Source organism: Jaculus jaculus, chromosome 6, assembly GCF_020740685.1.
Source record: "Jaculus jaculus isolate mJacJac1 chromosome 6, mJacJac1.mat.Y.cur, whole genome shotgun sequence".
Lineage (NCBI taxonomy): Eukaryota > Metazoa > Chordata > Mammalia > Rodentia > Dipodidae > Jaculus > Jaculus jaculus.
In genome coordinates, this window is record NC_059107.1 from 58,253,820 (window position 1) to 58,271,480 (window position 17,661).

The 17,661-nt window shown below is 39.7% G+C and overlaps 1 protein-coding gene across 6 annotated transcripts in view; it reads left to right on the plus strand.

Moving 5' to 3' along the window:
- The window catches only part of Gcfc2 (GC-rich sequence DNA-binding factor 2), a 54,546-nt gene that overhangs the window by 13,132 nt on the left and 23,753 nt on the right, over positions 1-17,661 (plus strand). For 3 of the 6 annotated variants that reach the window (XM_045153408.1, XM_004660585.2, XR_006637793.1), the window contains exons 6-11: positions 341-527; positions 3,273-3,396; positions 5,007-5,082; positions 5,555-5,667; positions 6,604-6,803; positions 8,962-9,112. In XM_045153408.1, coding sequence (XP_045009343.1) covers positions 341-527; positions 3,273-3,396; positions 5,007-5,082; positions 5,555-5,667; positions 6,604-6,803; positions 8,962-9,112 — 851 coding nt within the window. Of the gene's footprint in view, positions 1-340; positions 528-3,272; positions 3,397-5,006; positions 5,083-5,554; positions 5,668-6,603; positions 6,804-8,961; positions 9,113-17,661 lie in introns of those variants that run through there. The other 3 variants (XR_006637794.1, XM_045153409.1, XR_006637795.1) reach the window with 3 other exon arrangements.

Sequence of the window (17,661 nt, forward strand, 5' to 3'; positions counted from 1 at the left end):
TGTGCATCTAGTTTTACATGGTTACTGAGTCTGAAGGCTTTGCAAGCAAAACCACTTTTACCACTAAGCCATCTCCCCAGCTGAAACATGGTTTGTTTGTGAGTAGGGTTTCACTCTAGCCCAGGCTGACCTGGAATTCACTATGTAGTCTCAGGGTGGCTGATTTGAAACGCATTCTATAGCCCCAGGCCAGCTATGAACTAAAGGTGATCCTCCTACCTCTGATTCCCCCAAAGCATGTACTACCACATCTTGCTGTGTCTTTAAAAATATCTGCATTAGATTGCTACTTTAGAAGAAAAAGTTTGTAAATAAAACAATTTTATTTTTTTTTATTTAGATTAACATTACTACAGGATACTCATCGCTTGCACCAGAGAGAATATGAAAAGTATGTGCAAGATATCAAGAACTCCAAGGCTGTAATCCAGAACCTCGAAAGTTCCTCAAATCAAGCTCTAAGTTACAAATTCTATAAAAGCATGAAAACTTATGTGGAAAATTTAATTGACTGTCTTAATGAAAAGGTACATAGAAATATTTATATGATTTCCTTCTGGGAGAGAAACGATGCAATTAGCAAAGTCTAAGTCTTCTAGCATTTTTTTCTACATATCTTTAAAGAGGATCTCACTGTGTACACTGGTCTTAAATTTATAATCCTCCTGCTTCAACTTTCATAGTGCTAGAATTATAGGCATACACCACCACACAAAGCCTTTTTCCTACACATTTTTTAAAATTTTTTAAAAATTTTATTTATTTATTTGAGAGTGACAGACACAGAGCGAAAGAGGCAGATACAGAGAGAGAATGGGCGTGCCAGGGCCTCCAGCCACTGCAAACGAACTCCAGACGCCCCCTTGTGCATCTGGCTAACGTGGGTCCTGGGGAATCGAGCCTTGAACTGGGGTCCTTAGGCTTCACAGGCAAGTGCTTAACCGCTAAGCCATCTCTCCAGCCCACATTTTTTTTTAAAAAAAGTTATTATTACTTTTATTTATTTATTTTGGTTTTTTGAGGAAGGGTCTTACTCTGGCTCAGGCTGACCTGGAATTCACTATGTTGTTTCAGGGTGGCCTTGAACTCATGGTGAGCCTCCTACCTCTGCGTCCCAAGTGCTAGGATTAATGACGTGCGCCACCACACCTGGCTTATTTATTTATTTATTTTTTGGTTTTTCGAGGTAGGGTCTCACTCTGGTCCAGGCTGATCTGGAATTCACTATGTAGTCTCAGGGTGGCCTTGAACTCATGGAGATCCTCCTACCTCTGCCTCCCGAGTGCTGGGATTAAAGGTGTGCGCCACCACGCCCGGCTTATTTATTATTTTTTGAGAGAGAGAGATAAGAGGCAGAGGCAAAGAGAATAGGCATGCCAGGACCTTCAGCTGCTGCTGAATAAACTCCAGATGTCTGCGCCCCCTTGTGTGCACATGTAACATTGCATGCTTGCATCACAGTGTCTGACTATGTGCGACCTGGAAATTCAAACATAAGTTCTTAGGCTTTGCAGGCAAGTGCCTTAAGAGCTGAACCATCTCTCCAGCCCTCCTATTCATTTTTAACATGACACTAAGCATTCCCTTGATGTTGGCATGTTGGGTTTTTTGTTGTTGTTTGTTTTTCTAGGTAGGGTCATTACATTAGCCCAGGCTGACTTGGAATTCATTATGTAGTCTCACGGTGGCCTCATACTTGAAGTTATCCTCCTACCACTGCTTCCTCAGTGCTGGGATTAAAGGTATGCACCACCCCACCCTACTTGGCATGCTTTTTTTGTAATGATGTATCTGTTATAAGCAACACTTTCAGTTTGTGCAAACCTTTTGTTTATTAGTTTAGATGTAGTTTTCTTTTTTGAGACAAGATCTCACTCTAGCTGATTCTGCCCTGGAGCTTACTCTGAAGCCCAAGGTGGTGTAGAAATTCCAGTAGTCTTCCTTTCCAAGTGCTTGGAATACAGCTGTAAGCCACCCTGCCTGGCTTCAGTGTCATTTTACTGTTTGAAAGCTTTGTGTCCCTTGCCCTGTTCTCAGTTTGGTTCCCACTGGGGGTTCTTTCTCTCTTTCTTAGCAGAAGCATTTTTAATGCTTTTTTTATTTGATGTAAACTGTCCAGTTTCTTTTGTCTTTGGATTTGCTTATGATAGTTTTTTGGCATTTGTATTTTTTTAATATATTTTATTTATGTATCTGAGAGAGAATAGGCATGTCAGAACCTCTAGCCACTGCAGATGAACTCCAGATGCATGTGCCCCCTTGCGCATCTGGCTTAAGTGGGTCCTGGGTAGCAGAATCAGGATCCTTTGGCTTTGCAGGCAAATGCCTTAACCTCTAAGCCATCTCTCCAGCCCCCAACATTTGTATGCTTTGAAATTTATATGTTATCAAATTTATTAATCTTACTTTACTTTCTGTGTTTTATGCATGCTAAGTTCTGACATTAGGATCTTTAGTTTTTCCTTTAAAAGAAACAGATTAGACTGTTTAATCCCCAGCACTGCAAAAGAAAAAAGATTATTAAAATTTTACTCTTTCCAATTCACTATTGCCAAACACTGGGATGCTTTGTCCTGTAGGAAGTAGACTGCCTTATTGGTTATTGGCTACTTTCTAGTGTATTGAAATCAATGTGATTTATTTTTTCCTATTTATCCTTAAATTGCATTATTTAAATTCTTATCAACGCATGCAATGATTATTCATGACAGAAACTGAGGAGCATAATGGGACAGTTGTTGCCCAGGAAATAGGAAGTCTTGTTTCACCTAGTCACACATTTCTGTGACTCTCTTACTTGGTCACAGCTCTTATTTGGCCAGATCTCTTCCACTCTATTAATTCTTTTCAGTGCTAGGTTTGAAGGCAGGGACTGGCACATACTAGTCAAGCTCTCTGCCACTAAACTTCATCCAGCCCCCATTCTTTAGTTTTTCATATTTTATCAGCTTGTTCCATCCTATGGAAAATGACTGCCCTTTCATTTCCTTCTCTCCTGTCACAAAGAAGAATGCCTCCTCTTACCTGTCTCTCATGTCTGCTTCTTACCTCATTCCATTGGGCTTCATTACCTCTGATATTTGTAGCTGTCACAGTACAATGAATTGATATTTTATTGTTTGTATAGAATAGTATAGATCTGTGGCTCAAAAAACTCTGTAAATGATCTGCTAGTATGGAAACTGTTTAAAAACTGTACATGTACATATGATACCTCTTAGTGCTTTTTGCATTACTGATAACTGCAAATGTTACTGATGTATGTATTTCAGATTATCAACATCCAGGAGGTAGAATCAGCCATGCATGCCCTCCTTTTAAAACAAGCCATGATGCTTTTGAAACGCAGGCAAGAGGAATTAAAATACGAATCAGCTTATTTACAACAGCTTTCACGTTAGTGTTTTTTTATTTATGTTCAATACAATTTATTAAGTTAAACTATCATCTGGAGAATAAAAAGATGTTTTTATTCCTGAATTTAAGTCATTTTTTTTTCTGTATTTTCATACTAACCTGACACCCAGCCCCTCCCCCAAACCCAAGACTTTTCAAGGTACACTTTTAAAATATCTTAACTTTTAGCTGGGTGTGGTGGTGCACACCTTTAATCCCAGCATTCGAGCATTCGGGAGGCAGAGGTAGGTGGATTGCTATGAGTTTGAGGCAACCCTGAGATTACATAGCGAATTCCAGGTCAGCCTTGGCTAGGGTGAGACCCTACCTCAAAAAACCAAAAAAAAAAAAAACTTTTTAAAGTTAGAAAAATAAATATTATAACTTCCAGTTACTTAATATTTTTAAAGATTTTAATTTTTTTATTTATTTATGAGGGAGAGAGAGGAAGAATGGTCATGCCAGAGCCTCTACCCACTGCAAATGAACTCAAGACGCATGCATGCCTCACCATGTGCATCTGGCTTACGTCGGGCCTGGAGAATGGAACCTGGGTCCTTAGGCTTTGCAGGCATGCGCCTTAACTGCTAAGACATCTCTCCAACCCCAGTTACTTAATAGTTGAGACAAAATATTTATACAGCCACTTAATAAGCAGAATTGTTTGAAATTAATTTCCATCAATCAGAAGGCCAAGTCAGAAATTCAACTTGGTAGTTTTAAGACTCTTTCTACAGATTGGTTGTGGTGAATTTCTGTAGAGGATCATCTATAAGACCTCATGTAGTAATAATATGTGGACACTGCATTTTCTCACCCTGGGATTGTGATTTCAGCAGTGATTACAGTGCTATTGGGGATAGTAAAAGAATTGAGTTCCTAACTACGTAGCTGATAAAAAAGAGGTAGTGGTTTTCACATTCCCCACATTCAGCTATAAACATTGGTACATATTAAATGTGCAGAAATATGACTAAAATACTGGCAGTGCAAATATTTCTAGTATTTGACTATTGGGAGGCTGGTAAAAAATGTTTAAAAAAAAGAAACTTGTCAGTAGAATTTTGTTGCTGTTCTCAAGTGTTAAGCACACCAGCTCAGGTATATTTGTTTAGGCTAGCAAACTGAATGGTTATTAACATTGTGAAAGGTAATTAACATTTAAATTTCATTGCATAATGAAATTTTCAGTTTAAATATAGTGTGGGTGGGCTGGAGTGATGGCTTAGCAGTTGAGCACTTGCCTGTGAAGCCTACAGACCCTGGTTTGAGGCTTGATTCCCCAGGACCCACATTAGTCAGATGCATAAGGGGGCACATGCATCTGGAGTTTGCTTGCAGTGTCTGGAGGCCTTGGAGCGCCTATATTCATATTCCCTCTCCCTCTCTCTCTCTCCCTCTCCCCCCTCCCTCCCTCCCCCCTCTCTCCCCCTCTCCCTCCCCCTCCCTCTCCCCCCCCCTCTCTATATATAAAATCTTTTGTTCTCAAGTAAATAAATAAAATATAGTGGGTGTGTATGCACACACATATGTATATACTTCCCCATGACATTATCTTTGTTTGCTGTTTTAAGAATTTGTAGTACAGAGCTAATGTTGTTCATTAACAGGCAAAGCTGAGACAAATGGAAGCTTGGCTGTAGATGAAAAATCTCAGTGGATTTTGGAAGAGATTGAATCTCGAAGGTACTTATATAAAGTGAGGATTTAGACCCACATTGTGCAAGTATTTTTCCTTAGTTAGATATCATTCACTGTATGATCTAATTAAGCATAACCTGGTATGTTAAATTTTGACAGTGAAGAAAAACAAAAGTTGAGTTAATCAGTCCTCAGCTGGTTTTAACGGCACTCTGGTGAATTTGGATCTCTTGAAGAGAACTGATAAAGTGGTGCTTACCAAGATAGTGCTTCTCTGAACTAGAAGCTGCTCCTAATGATATTGCTGCATTCTATGGAAACTCACTAGTCCATGGGATGATCCAAGTGGGAACATCCTAGCAAGGGAACAGTGGAGCTGTCAAGCCAGAGAAGCTACAGTAACTGAAAATAGTCCAATATAGTGGTGTGCTTGTGGCAGTTTCAAATAGATGAAAAATTATCCCTTCCAGTAAGATAATTTGCTTTTCATGTATATTCAATTTATTCTAAAATGCAGGACACAGAGAAGGCAAGCAAGAGTGCTTTCTGGGAACTATACCCATCAGGAGGGGACATCTAGTGATGATGAACTGCCTTCCAAAGAGAAGACTGACTTCCAGAAAAGCCAAGGTCAATTGCCACATTTTTAACATTTTGAAATATTGAAGCAATGAGCAATTCTCTGTTACTGTTCTTAACTTATGTTATGTTGGGAAAGCTCAAGGGAATTAATTTTCTTTTGGGACTTTGGCTACTGGTGGGAAAGTGGAATGTAATGTAAAAGGACATTGTGGGTATTCTTTCATCTGTGTATTGTTTTCCTGTAGCCTCTATTCTCTTACAAATGAACATTTTTGGTTCATTTCTTTGCCTCATGTTCTGTGTTACCATTTTTAATTTGAAACAACTAAATATAGTAAAACCATTGATGTTATGATAAGGTACACTGTATACAGATTCTGGGCTTTGCAGTTAAGATAGATGAGCTGGAAGAGAAGCCGTGTGCCTGTAGGCAAATTCTTTTGTTCCCCCTAAGCAGTCTGTTGTCAATAAATAAGTGGGTTACACCTGTCTTATGAGGGAGATAATTACAGTATTGTAGTGAGATAATATTTCTGTAACCTTTTGATGTAGGCCATGCTCAGTAAATGGTAGTCTGTGTCAGTGTCAATATTGTCACTTGACTAAAGTGAATTGTTTTTAAAAAATAATTTTTTCCAAGCAGAGGGGGATAGACACAGTGAGAAAAAGAGACAAGTGAGAGAGAATGGACATACCAGGGCCTCTAGCTACTGCAAAAGAACTCCAGATTCATGCACTAACTACTTCATGCATCTGACTTTACGTGGGTACTGAGGAATCAAACCTGGGTTGTTCTTCACAGTCAAGTGCCTTGACTACCAAGCCATCTCTCCAGCCCCTAAGTTATTTTGTTTTTTAAATAAAAGTGAATGCATATGTTAACACCAAGGGAAAATTTCAGCTCTGTTAAATAGTTAATGAATGAGTGCTTATAAGGAAGCAAATTTAAAATGCAAAATATAAAGAGACTTATTTTGTTTGCAGGTGATATTTTACAAGATTGTAAGAAAATTTTTGAAGATGTGCATGATGAGTTTTGTAACATCCAGAATATTTTATTGAAATTTCAGCAATGGAGAGAGAAGTTTCCTGATTCCTACTGTGAAGCTTTCATTGGCTTATGCATACCAAAGCTTTTAAATCCCTTGATACGAGTTCAGTTGCTTGATTGGAATCCTCTTAAGGTATTCATGCTTAACATACTATCCTGGCCATATTGGTTACTTAAATTCCCTTATCATCCAGTTAGCTGTAAAACGCCTACCCTTTGAGTCAGAGCAACATGTAGAGTAGAGCCTTGGAACAGTAGTCTGGGAGCATGTGCTTTTTTTTTTTTTTTCCTGGTGCTGGCGATCAAATCCAGGAATCGTACCATTGAATTGCATCCTCATTCACACTTGATTTTTAAGGCATAGTAATATTTGTTAAGCTTCTCGGTATTGTTTGAAATCCTTGCAGAAGTATAATGAAGTATTGAAGTATTAGGCTTGAGAAATTTGACATAAAAGCCTGTCCCAGGGGATAGAAAGATGACTCAGTGAGCACTTGCTGTGCAAGCGTAACATGAGCTTAATCCCCAGCACCTACATAAAAAGCTGGGCATGATGCAGAGCATGGTGGTGCACGCCTTTAATCCCAGCACTTGTGAAGAAGAGGTAGGAGGATTACCATGTGTTCAAGGCCACCCAGAGACTACATAGTGAATTCCAGGTCAGCCTGGACTAGAGTAAAATCCTACCTGAAACAACAACAACAAGAAAAAAAAAAAAAATGGGCATGACCGTGCATATTTGTAGTATCAGTACTGAGAGTGATGGAGACAAGAGGAACCAAAACACAGTTAGTTCCAGGTTCAGTGAGAAATTCTTTATCTGGGAAATAAGATGGAAGAGCACTAGTGGAGATGCCTGGCATCCTTCGGTGGCCTCCACACACACGCACATGGGGTGCACATGCCACACATATTGATGCATAGACCACCCACATACCAAAAGAAGAAGGAAAGCCCATTCCAGGGCTTATGAATTTGAAGGTGATAAATTGAGAAGAGCTGATTAGGAAAGCATATTGAGGAGGAAAGGGAACATAAACAGGGCCTTGAGGGTGTGCTAGACTTCATACAGAGGAGAGAGGAAGCACAGCCAGCCCCAAATTGTTGTAGCATTATAAGCTTGTACCAGAACATCCAACTTTGTTGTGTGGGTTCCTGGGTCTTTATGCTTAGAAGGCAAGTACGCTATTGACAGAGCTATCTCCTCAGCCCACACATTTATTTTATTTTTGTTTATTTTTATTTATTTATTTGAAAGTGACAGAGAAAGAGGCAGAGAGAGAGGGGGGGGGGGAGAAAGAGAAAAAGAAATATGAATGGGCACGCCAGGGCCTCCAGCCACTGCAAAGGAACTCCAGACACATGCGCCCCCTTGTGCATCTGGCTTACGTGGGTCCTGGGGAATCAAGCCTTGAACCGGGGTCCTTAGGCTTCACAGGTAAGTGCTTAACCGTTAAGCCATCTCTCCAGCCCCCCACATATTTATTTTTAAGAGACTTTAAAGAACCAAGGAATTTTGCTTGAGGTAAGTGAATTAAAAAAAAAAAAAATTCATAGCTCTTTCCAGTGTCCAACTAGTGAGTGATTTGCTCTGGCCAGATCGGTAGGCTCGGAAAATCCTGACGCATAAGTAGGCATTTGTTGAGTTTTTCTTACAGGGTTGAATGCATGAAACACAACTTGTAGCTGTACTGCCTAGTTAATATGTCTCAGTTGTGCTGTCCTGCCTAGCCTTGTGACCTAGTGCTGCATACATAGAATTAAAGTGAGGAATTACTCTTCCTTGATCATTAGAAAAGTTCTGGAATTATTAAAACGATTAACTCTTTTAAAATATACTTTTGTTAAAGAATTTATAGTTTTTACAGCAGTTCAATAGAGGGTGATATGGGATGGGGAACCGAAGAGGATGGTTGGAGGTGATTATGATTAGGATACGTTCTGTATGTATGGAGTCTGGCAGTAGAATTTGTTTTCACTCTGTATCTGCCTCTTTCACCCTCTCTCAAATGAACAATAAAAATATTTTTAAAAATACTTAATGGCTGGACAGATGGCTTAGCCGTTCAGGTGCTTGCCTTCAAATCCTAAAGACCCAACTTCGATTCCCCAGTACCAATGTAAAGCCAGATGTACAAGGTGGCACATGGGCCTGAAGTTCATTTGCAGTGGCTGGAGGCCCTAGCCTCCATTCTCACTCTATCTGCCTCTTTCTCTCACTCTGAAATAAACAAAAAAAAATTTTAAAAAAAAATTAAATAATTTATGGCCTTCATTATCTCATTTTGCAGTTGGATTCTGTAGATCTAAAACAGATGCCGTGGTTCGTGTCCATAAGAGAATTCATGGACAATGGTGTGGAGGATGCAGCAAATGATGACAACCCTGATAAAAACATCTTGTCTGCTGTCATCAACAAAACAGTTGTTCCTCGAATTATAGGTATGTCCTTATACTGCTCATGACAGATCACCTTTCACACAATGTAAGGTCACTGATGTCTGTTATGATCACAAATACATTTTTTTTTTTTTTTTTTTGGTTTTTCGAGGTAGGGTCTCACTCTAGCTCAGACTGACCTGGAATTCACTCTGTAGTCTCAGGGTGGCCTCAAACTCTCGGCGATCCTCCTACCTCTGCCTCCAGAGTGCTGGGACTAAAGGCGTGCACCACCACGCCCGGCACAAATACATTTTTATGAGGTTTGGGGACATACAGTAAAAGAAAAAGATGAACAGACATCATATGTAAATGGGTTTGGACATGCAGCTTGTTTCTGCATAGTTAACTGCCAAACTGCTATGACTGTTTGTGACATGTTGTTTCATTTACTGACATACTTCCATCCATCCTATGTATACTTTTTTGTCTTTCATATTCTATGTTTTTTCTTTTCCCTTTCTTTGAAAGTACCATATTTCCTTTGCATGTGCCAGTAGCACCTATAAGTTTATAAGATTGATATCTATGTTAAAGAAATGCTTTACCTAGAATATTAATTAGCAAGGATCTGTTGTACAATGTATCAGAGTATGAACTTGGGAAGCAAAGACTACAAAACTCTATTTTAAAAGATGAAGCAATCTTTTTCTGTTGATTTTTTACTGAATTAAAATTTAAGACTTTCAGTTTTTTTTTTTTAATTTTATTTGAGGGTTCTTTTGAAATATCCAGATTCTTATGATTGAACAATCACACAAATAGTTAACCAGTTTTCTTTTCTTTTTATTAGTTTTGTACTCAGTGAATACACTCAAGTTGGTACAATTGTTAGCCTCCTCCATGTCCTCCCTCCTCCCCCTGTCCCTCCTTGTTGAGGCATATGGGTCATGCATTGTGAAGTTAGCTCTCAGTTATGGGTAGGAGGAAATGTCTGCGTATCATGACCCAACTTGTGGCTCTGACATTCTTTCTGCCCCCTCTTCCACAAAATTTCCCTGAGCCACGTTGGGTTCATTTTAGGTCTGCTTCAGTGATGAGGTATTGAGAGCCTCTGTGTCTCTGAATATCTGGTTTGGTAGTTGATTGTTCTCTGTGTCAATCTCCTTAACCCTTTTGCTGGTACCAGGTTCACCAAGTACACAGCACCCTTGCTTGTTTTGCCAATTATTCTTAGTTTCAGCTGGGGCCTGTTTGAGGTGTGAAGGGGAGGTTCTCTAATAGGATCTGGGTCTACCTGTAAAAGAGAAGCAGATTCTCCAATGGAGAGTAAAGTTAACACCAGATAAATAGGATAGCCCGTATTTTTTTTTAAGAGAATTTAATAGTTTTAGGCCCTCTTATAGCCCACAATTGGTGGTAGCTTGATAATGGAGAGTGGGCTTATGTTTGGATATGGTTCTGGCTTGTTTCCCAGCTCCAGCTATGGGTCCCGTACCACTGAGTTAGCCAAATCAAGAGCAATTGGTTTCCCACCATGGCTATGCACCACTATTGTACTTGTGTGAATATCGCAACAGGTTATTTGCTGTTAAGTAGGTTAGATCAAGAGTTGCTTGGACAGATATTGGTCATTTCCCCCAGTCGCTCATGTAACACTTTCTGGCACTAGAAGTGTTGACTGTCTGGGGACTGATGCTCTTCCAGCTTCCACCCATGTTACTCCATGGTCTGTACCAACAACATAAGGTATCTTCAGCAGTAGGGTCTTACCATTAGCCTTTGATAGGTCATCAAGTACTCTAACAGAAATCTGTCGTTCTTTTAGGAAACTTTGTAGGTCTCTCTGATCAAATCTCATTGTGCATGATAGCCACATGCTGGTACTGGTAGTTACAGGTCAGTGCCTACAAAGAGAAGGAAGAAAAAGATAAGTAATATAAAAGAGTTAGAGAGAAGAGAGAGAGACAGAGAGAGAAGAAGTAGAAGATTAAGGTCAGTCTTCTTCATATTCTCTTCAGTACCTTGTGACTCAGGTGTTCCCTCTAAGGGCCAGGTGAAGGTTTAGCCATTTGGTCTGCCTTTTAGGATGTAGAATTTTATGATACTATTGTCATTTGGGTATAGATTTGTGTCCCCATTCCCTCCCTTGCCATCCCCTCCCTCTCCACCCACTGTATTGTCTGATCCTTGAGGTGCTTGCTGGGTATGTCGGCATCTTGGGTAAATTCAGGTTAGGAGCTATAGATTAGTGAGACTATGTGGTTATTATCTTTCTGTGATTGGCTAAGTTCACTGAGAATGATCTGTTCCAGGTTTAACCATTTTTCTTCAAATTTTATTGTGTTGTTTTTCTTACTGCTGTGTAGAATTTCATTGTGTAGATATACCACATCTTAGTTACCCATACTTCTAGTGATGGACATCTGGGTTGATTCCAGCTCTTAGCTATTACGAACTGAGCTGCTGTAAACATGGTTGAGCAAATCTCTCTGGACTGAGGCTTGAAGGTTTTAGGGTACATGCCCAGTAAGGGAATAACTGGGTCTGTTGGTAACTCTATTGTCAGCTTTTTTAGGAGTCTCCATATTGCTTTTCAAAGTGGTTGTACCATCTTACATTCCCACCAACAGTGGATGAGTGTTCCTAATTCTCCACATCCTTGCCAGCATTTATTTTCATTTGAATTTTTTGTTTGCTATCCTTACTGGTGTAAGGTGGAATCTCATGGTTGTTTTAATTTGCATTTCCTTGATGATTAGGGATGATGAACATTTTCTTAAGTATTGTTTGCCATTTGTATTTCTTCCTGTGTGAACTGCCTGTTCAGCTCTCTGCCCCATTTTGTGAGTGGGTTGTTTGACTTTTTATTGTTTAGGTTTTTGAGTTCTTTGTAGATTCTAGAGATTAGGCCTCTATCAGTTGTATAGCCAGCAAATATTTTCTCCCATTCTGTGGGAATTGGCTTTGCTTATTATATGTTTGTCCTGAAGAAACTTTTCAACTTCATGTGATCCCATTGTTTGAGTGACTGTTTAAGATCCTGTGCTACTGGGTTTTTTTTTCAGGAAGTCTTTTCCCATTCCTGTATCATGGAAAGTTCCTCCTATATTTTCTTTTAGCAGTAGCCAAGATTCTGGTCTTATATTGAGGTATTTGATCCATTTGGATTTGGGTGTTGTGCATGGTGAGATGTGTGGATCAAGTTACAATTTCATGCATATGGTTATCCATCCAATACCATTAGTTGAAGAGGCTGTCTTTTTTGCAGCCTACATTGTTAGGGCCATTGTCAAATATCAAGTAGCTGTAATTGCTTGACCCAAAGTCTGGGTCCTCAAGTCTATTCTATTGGTCTATACTCCTGTTCTTATGCCAGTACCATGCTGTTTTTATTAATATGGCTTTGTAATATAGCTTTAGATCAAATATGGTGATGCCTCCAGAGGTATTTCTTTTGCTGAGGATATGCTTGGATATCTGAGACCTTTTGCCTTTCCATATGAAATTTGAGATCATTTTTTCTGTCTCTGTGAAGAACAATATTGAGATTTTAATTAGAATTGCATTAAGTTTGTATATTACCTTTGGTAGGATTGCCATTTTCACAGTGTTAATTCTGCCTATCCAGGAGCATGGGAGGTCTTTCCATTTTCTCAAGTCCTCCTCAATTTCTTTTTGAGTATGTTTATGTTTTCATTGTATAGGTCTTTCACTTCCTTGGTTAATGTTATTCCAAGTTATTTTCCTTTTTGTTGCTATTGAAAATGGGACCATGTTCCTTATTTCTTTCTCTTTATATTTGTCATTTTTATATAGTAAGGCTACTGATGGTTTTACATTGATTTTTGTATCCTGATACTTTGCTATTTGAGTTAATCCCCTTCAAGAGTTTTGGGATGGAGTCTCTTGGGTCTCTTACATATAAAATTATGTTGTCAGCGAATAGAATTAAGTTAACTTTTTCCTTTCCAAATTGTATCCCTTTTATTTCTTTCTCCTGTCTTATTTATTGCTTGAGCTAGGACTTCTAGTACTATATTGAAGAGCAGAGGAGAGAGTGGACACCTTTGTCTTGTTCTTGATCTCAATGGGAATTCCTCCAGGCTGTCTCTGTTAAGTATTATATGGGCTTTAGGAACTTTGTGTATAGCCTTTACAATGTTAAGATATGAACCGACCATGCCAGTTTTCTCCAATGTTTTGATCATGAAGTGTTCTCTTTTGTCAAAGGCCTTTTCTGCATCTATCAAAATGATCATGTGGGGTTTGTTTGTTTTTTTTTTTTTTTTTTTTTGGTTTAACTTTGTTTATCTGGTGCATTACATTGACATATTTCCATATGTTTAACCACCCCTGCATTCTTGGGATGAATCCCATTTGATCAAGGTGGATAATGCTTTTGATATGATATTGGATTCATTTGGCATGGATTTTGTTCAGGATCTTTGCATCTAAGCTCATCAGGGAAATAGGCTGGTAGTTTTCTTTTCTTGTGGCATCTCTGCCTGGTTTTGGTATTAGGATGATACTAGCTTCATAGAAATTGAGGAACTTACCCTGTTCTCCAATTATGTGACACAGTTTGAGAAAGATTGGTTTGAGTTCTTCCATTATGGTTTGATAGAATTAAGCTGAGAAGCCATCTGGTCCTCGACACTTCTTTTTGGGAGGTTTTTTTTAGTACCTTTTTAATCTCGAGTGTGATAGGAGATTAATCTACTCTGAGTTTTAGCTTTGGTAGACGATATGTGTCCAGGAATTTATCCATTTCATCCATATTATCCAGTTTTATGGAGTAGAGTTTTTTGAAATAAGTCCAGATGATTCTCCCAATTTCCCTTATGTCTGTTGTGATCTCTCCCTTTTCCTTTCCAATTTTGTTAATTTGAAGCATATCTTTTGTTTTTCTTTTTTTTTTTTTTTTTTTTTGCTTGATCAAATTGGCCAGGGGGTTGTCAATCTTATTTATTTTTTCAAAGAACCAGCTCTTTGTATTGTCAGTTTTCTTAATTGTTTTCTTGGTTTCCAATTCATTAATTTCTGCTCTGATCTTAATTCTTTCTTTCTGTCTGGAGCTTTTTGGGTAGGATTCTTCTTGCTTTTCCAGTGCCTTTAGGTTGGTTAGGTTATTGATTTGGTATCTCTCTATCTTTTTGTTCATTTTTTTATTTATTTACTTGAGAGCGACAGACACAGAAAGACAGATAGAGGGAGAGAGAGAGAGAATGGGCGCGCCAGGGCTTCCAGCCACTGCAGATGAACTCCAGACGCATGCGCCCCCTTGTGCATCTGGCTAATGTGGGACCTGGGGAACCGATCCTTGAACCGGGGTCCATAGGCTTCACAGGCGAGCGCTTAACCGCTAAGCCATCTCTCCAGCCCTCTCTATCTTTTTTATGAAGGCATTTAGTGCTGTGTATGTATTTTCCCCTGAGTACCGCCTTCATTGTGTTCCATAAGTTTTGACTATGAGATGTGTTCTCATCGTCATTCATTTCTAGAAATTTTGCCGTTTCATTTTTTATTTCACCCACTACCTATGTATTATTGAAAAGTATGCTGTTCAGTTTCCAGGAGCCAATGGGATTCTTGGTGGGTCTTTTGTTGTTAATTTCTAGCAATATAGCATTGTAATCTGATATCATTCAGGGAAATATGTCAGTCTTCCTAAATATATGGAGACAGGCTTGTGACGCAGAATATAATCTATTTTAAAGAAGGGTCTATGGGCTGCTTAGAAGAATGTGTAGTCTGTGGATTTGGGATGGAATGTTCTGTAGATGTCTGTTAGGTCTAAGTGGTCTGTGATTTTTTTTTTTTTGAGCTCTCTTACTTCTCTGTTGAATTTCTGTTTGGATGCTCTGTCTATTACTGATAATGGTATATTGAAGTCCCCAACTATGATGGTGTTGGTGGTTATTTCTGTGTTATTGTCTTTGTTTTGTTTTGTTTTGATTTGTTTTGTTTTGTTTTGATTTGTTTTGTTTTGTTTTTCAAGGTAGGGTCTCACTCTAGCCCAGGCTGACCTAGAATTGAACTATGGAGTCTCAGTGTGGCCTCAAACTCATGGCACTCCTCCTACCTCTGCCTCCTTAGTGCTGGGATTAAAGGTGTGCACCACCATGCCCAGCAAGGAGGTTGTTTTATGAACTGTGGTGCCCCTGTGTTTGGTGCATAAAGATTTATGATTGTGACATATTCTTTTTTTAATTTTTTTTGTTTATGTTTGTTTGTTTATTTGAGAGCAACAGACAGGGAGAGAGAGGAAGAGAGAGAGAGAATGAGTGCACCAGGGCCTCCAGCTACTGCAAACAAACTCCAGACACGTGCACCCCTTTGTGCATTTGGCTAACGTGGATCCTGGGGAATCGAGCCTCGATCCAGGGTCCTTAGGCTCCACAGGCAAGCACTTAACCGCTAAGCCATCTCTCCAGCCCAGTGATATCTTGATGGATCATTCCCTTGATAAGTAGGAAGTGGTCTTCTTTGTCCTTTTTGATTATTTTTGGTTTGAAGTCTGTTTTATCTGATATTAATATTGCTACACCTGCTTGCTTCTTATTCCCATTTGCTTGGAATACTGTTTTCTACCCTTTCACCCTTAGGAGGTGTCTGTCTTTAGTGGTGAGTTGGGTTTCTTGAAAACAACAGATTGAGAGGTCTGATTTTCTGATCCATCCTGCTAGCTTGTGTCTCTTGATGGGTGAATTAAGGCCATTAATATTTAGGGTAATGATGGTGAGGTTTGTTTTGATCTTTGCCATATTGTTTTGCTATATGTGGTTTTTCATGGACTTTGAAGTTTTTTGTGCCTTCTCGTAGTTTGGTTATTGTGATCTGCTTCTTGTAGGCATTTGAGGTTGATTATTTCATCTGTGTGAAGAATTTCCTGAAATACTCTCTGTCAGTTTGGTTTTGTGGTCACATAATTGTAATGCTGAGTTTTGTCATGGAAAGTTTTTCTTTCACCATCTATTATGAGGGATACTTTTGCTGGGTGAAGTAGTTTGGATTGGAAGCCATAGGTTCTTAGACTTTGCAGTGTTCCATTCCAGGCCCTTTTGGATTTTACGGTTTCTATTGAGAAGTCTGAAGTATTTCTGATGGGGTTACCTTTAAAAGCGATATGCTATTTTTCCCTAGCTGCTTTCAGGATTTTCTCTTTGGTGTTAATGTTTGGAGTCTTAATGACAATATGTCTTGGTAACTTTCTCCTTTGGTCCAATCTGTTTGGAGTTCTGTTTGCTTCTTTTATTTTGATGGGCCTTTCCTTTGAGAAAGTGGGAAAGTTTTCTTCGATTATTTTGGTAAGTAACTTCTCCATGCCTTTGGTGTGAATTTCATCCCTTTCTCATATTCCAATTATCCAGATATTAGGCTGTTTAAAGGTATCCCACAGTTCCCTCATGTTCTGTTCACAGAAACTTTTGAACTTATTGAAACTTTTGAACTCTCTGTTTCTTCTGTCTTGTCTTCCAGATCAGAGTTTCTATCCTCCACATGTCTGACTATTCTTGAGAGCTTCTAAAGAGTTTTAGGCTTTTTCAATCAGGTTTGCATTTTTTACAACTTTTCTTTGTATAGTTTCCATACCTCTGTCATGTTCCGTTTTCCCATCATTTTCTGATTTTCTTGATGTTTCTTGGAATTCATCCTTGCATTTCTTTATATCTTCATTTAGCATCACCAACTGATTTTTGAGGTCCTCTTTTTTTTTCACTGCCATTCATATCTTTTGACTGTCTTTGAATTCCTTCCATTTTCTTATCTGTTGGGCCTAGTCTAGTGATCATCCACATGATTATCTGTCCTTTGTTGCTTTTCTGCAAGTTGTACTTGTAGCTTGGTCAGGGTTGCATTGCTCATAGCTTCATTTTGGTGTTCTGATCCTAATGTCTCTTCTGTGTTTTGATTAGAGACATTCATTGAAAGACTGGGTGATTTTACAGGATTTATGGGTATTTGATTTTTCACGTTATTTCTTTTGCGCTATGGTCTGCCCATCACAGTGTATGGGCAGGGAGAGTAGGACCGTGGTCTCGATGAGCGGGGAAGTGGTTCCTCTTGGGGGAGCTGGCCTGAGCTATCAGGCGAGCAAGCAGATGGGCAGAGTGGTCCTGAGGTAATACATGGGTGGGTGTATCAGCCTGAGCTCGGGGCAAGAAGGCAAAGCAGCCTGAGGCAGGTGCCGAAGAAGCCTGAGCTCTCATTGCGTAAGACACTGATGCAGCCTGAGCTTGTGTGCAGTGTGTTGCCTGCAGCAGACAGATGGGCAGGTGGCTGGCATGGCAGATAGGGGATTGGGCCTGAGCTGGCACTAGCAGATGGCAGAGTGAGCCTGAGTTTGCATGGGCAGGTGGAATTGGCCTGAGCTCATGAGTGGATGGGCGGGTGGATGGAGCAGTAAGCGGGCAAATGGGCAGAGCAGGCTAAGCTTGCACAGGCGAATGGGTAGTACACATGTGGCGATGGACAGATTGAGCCTGAGCTCTAGCTCCTGGGGGCCAGCAGGCAGAGCCTGCTCAAGGTCATGGGTGGGCGGGGTTAGCAGGGCAATCACCTCTGCACAGTGAGGCAAGTCGAACTACGCTGGCCTGGGTCCCCTTTCC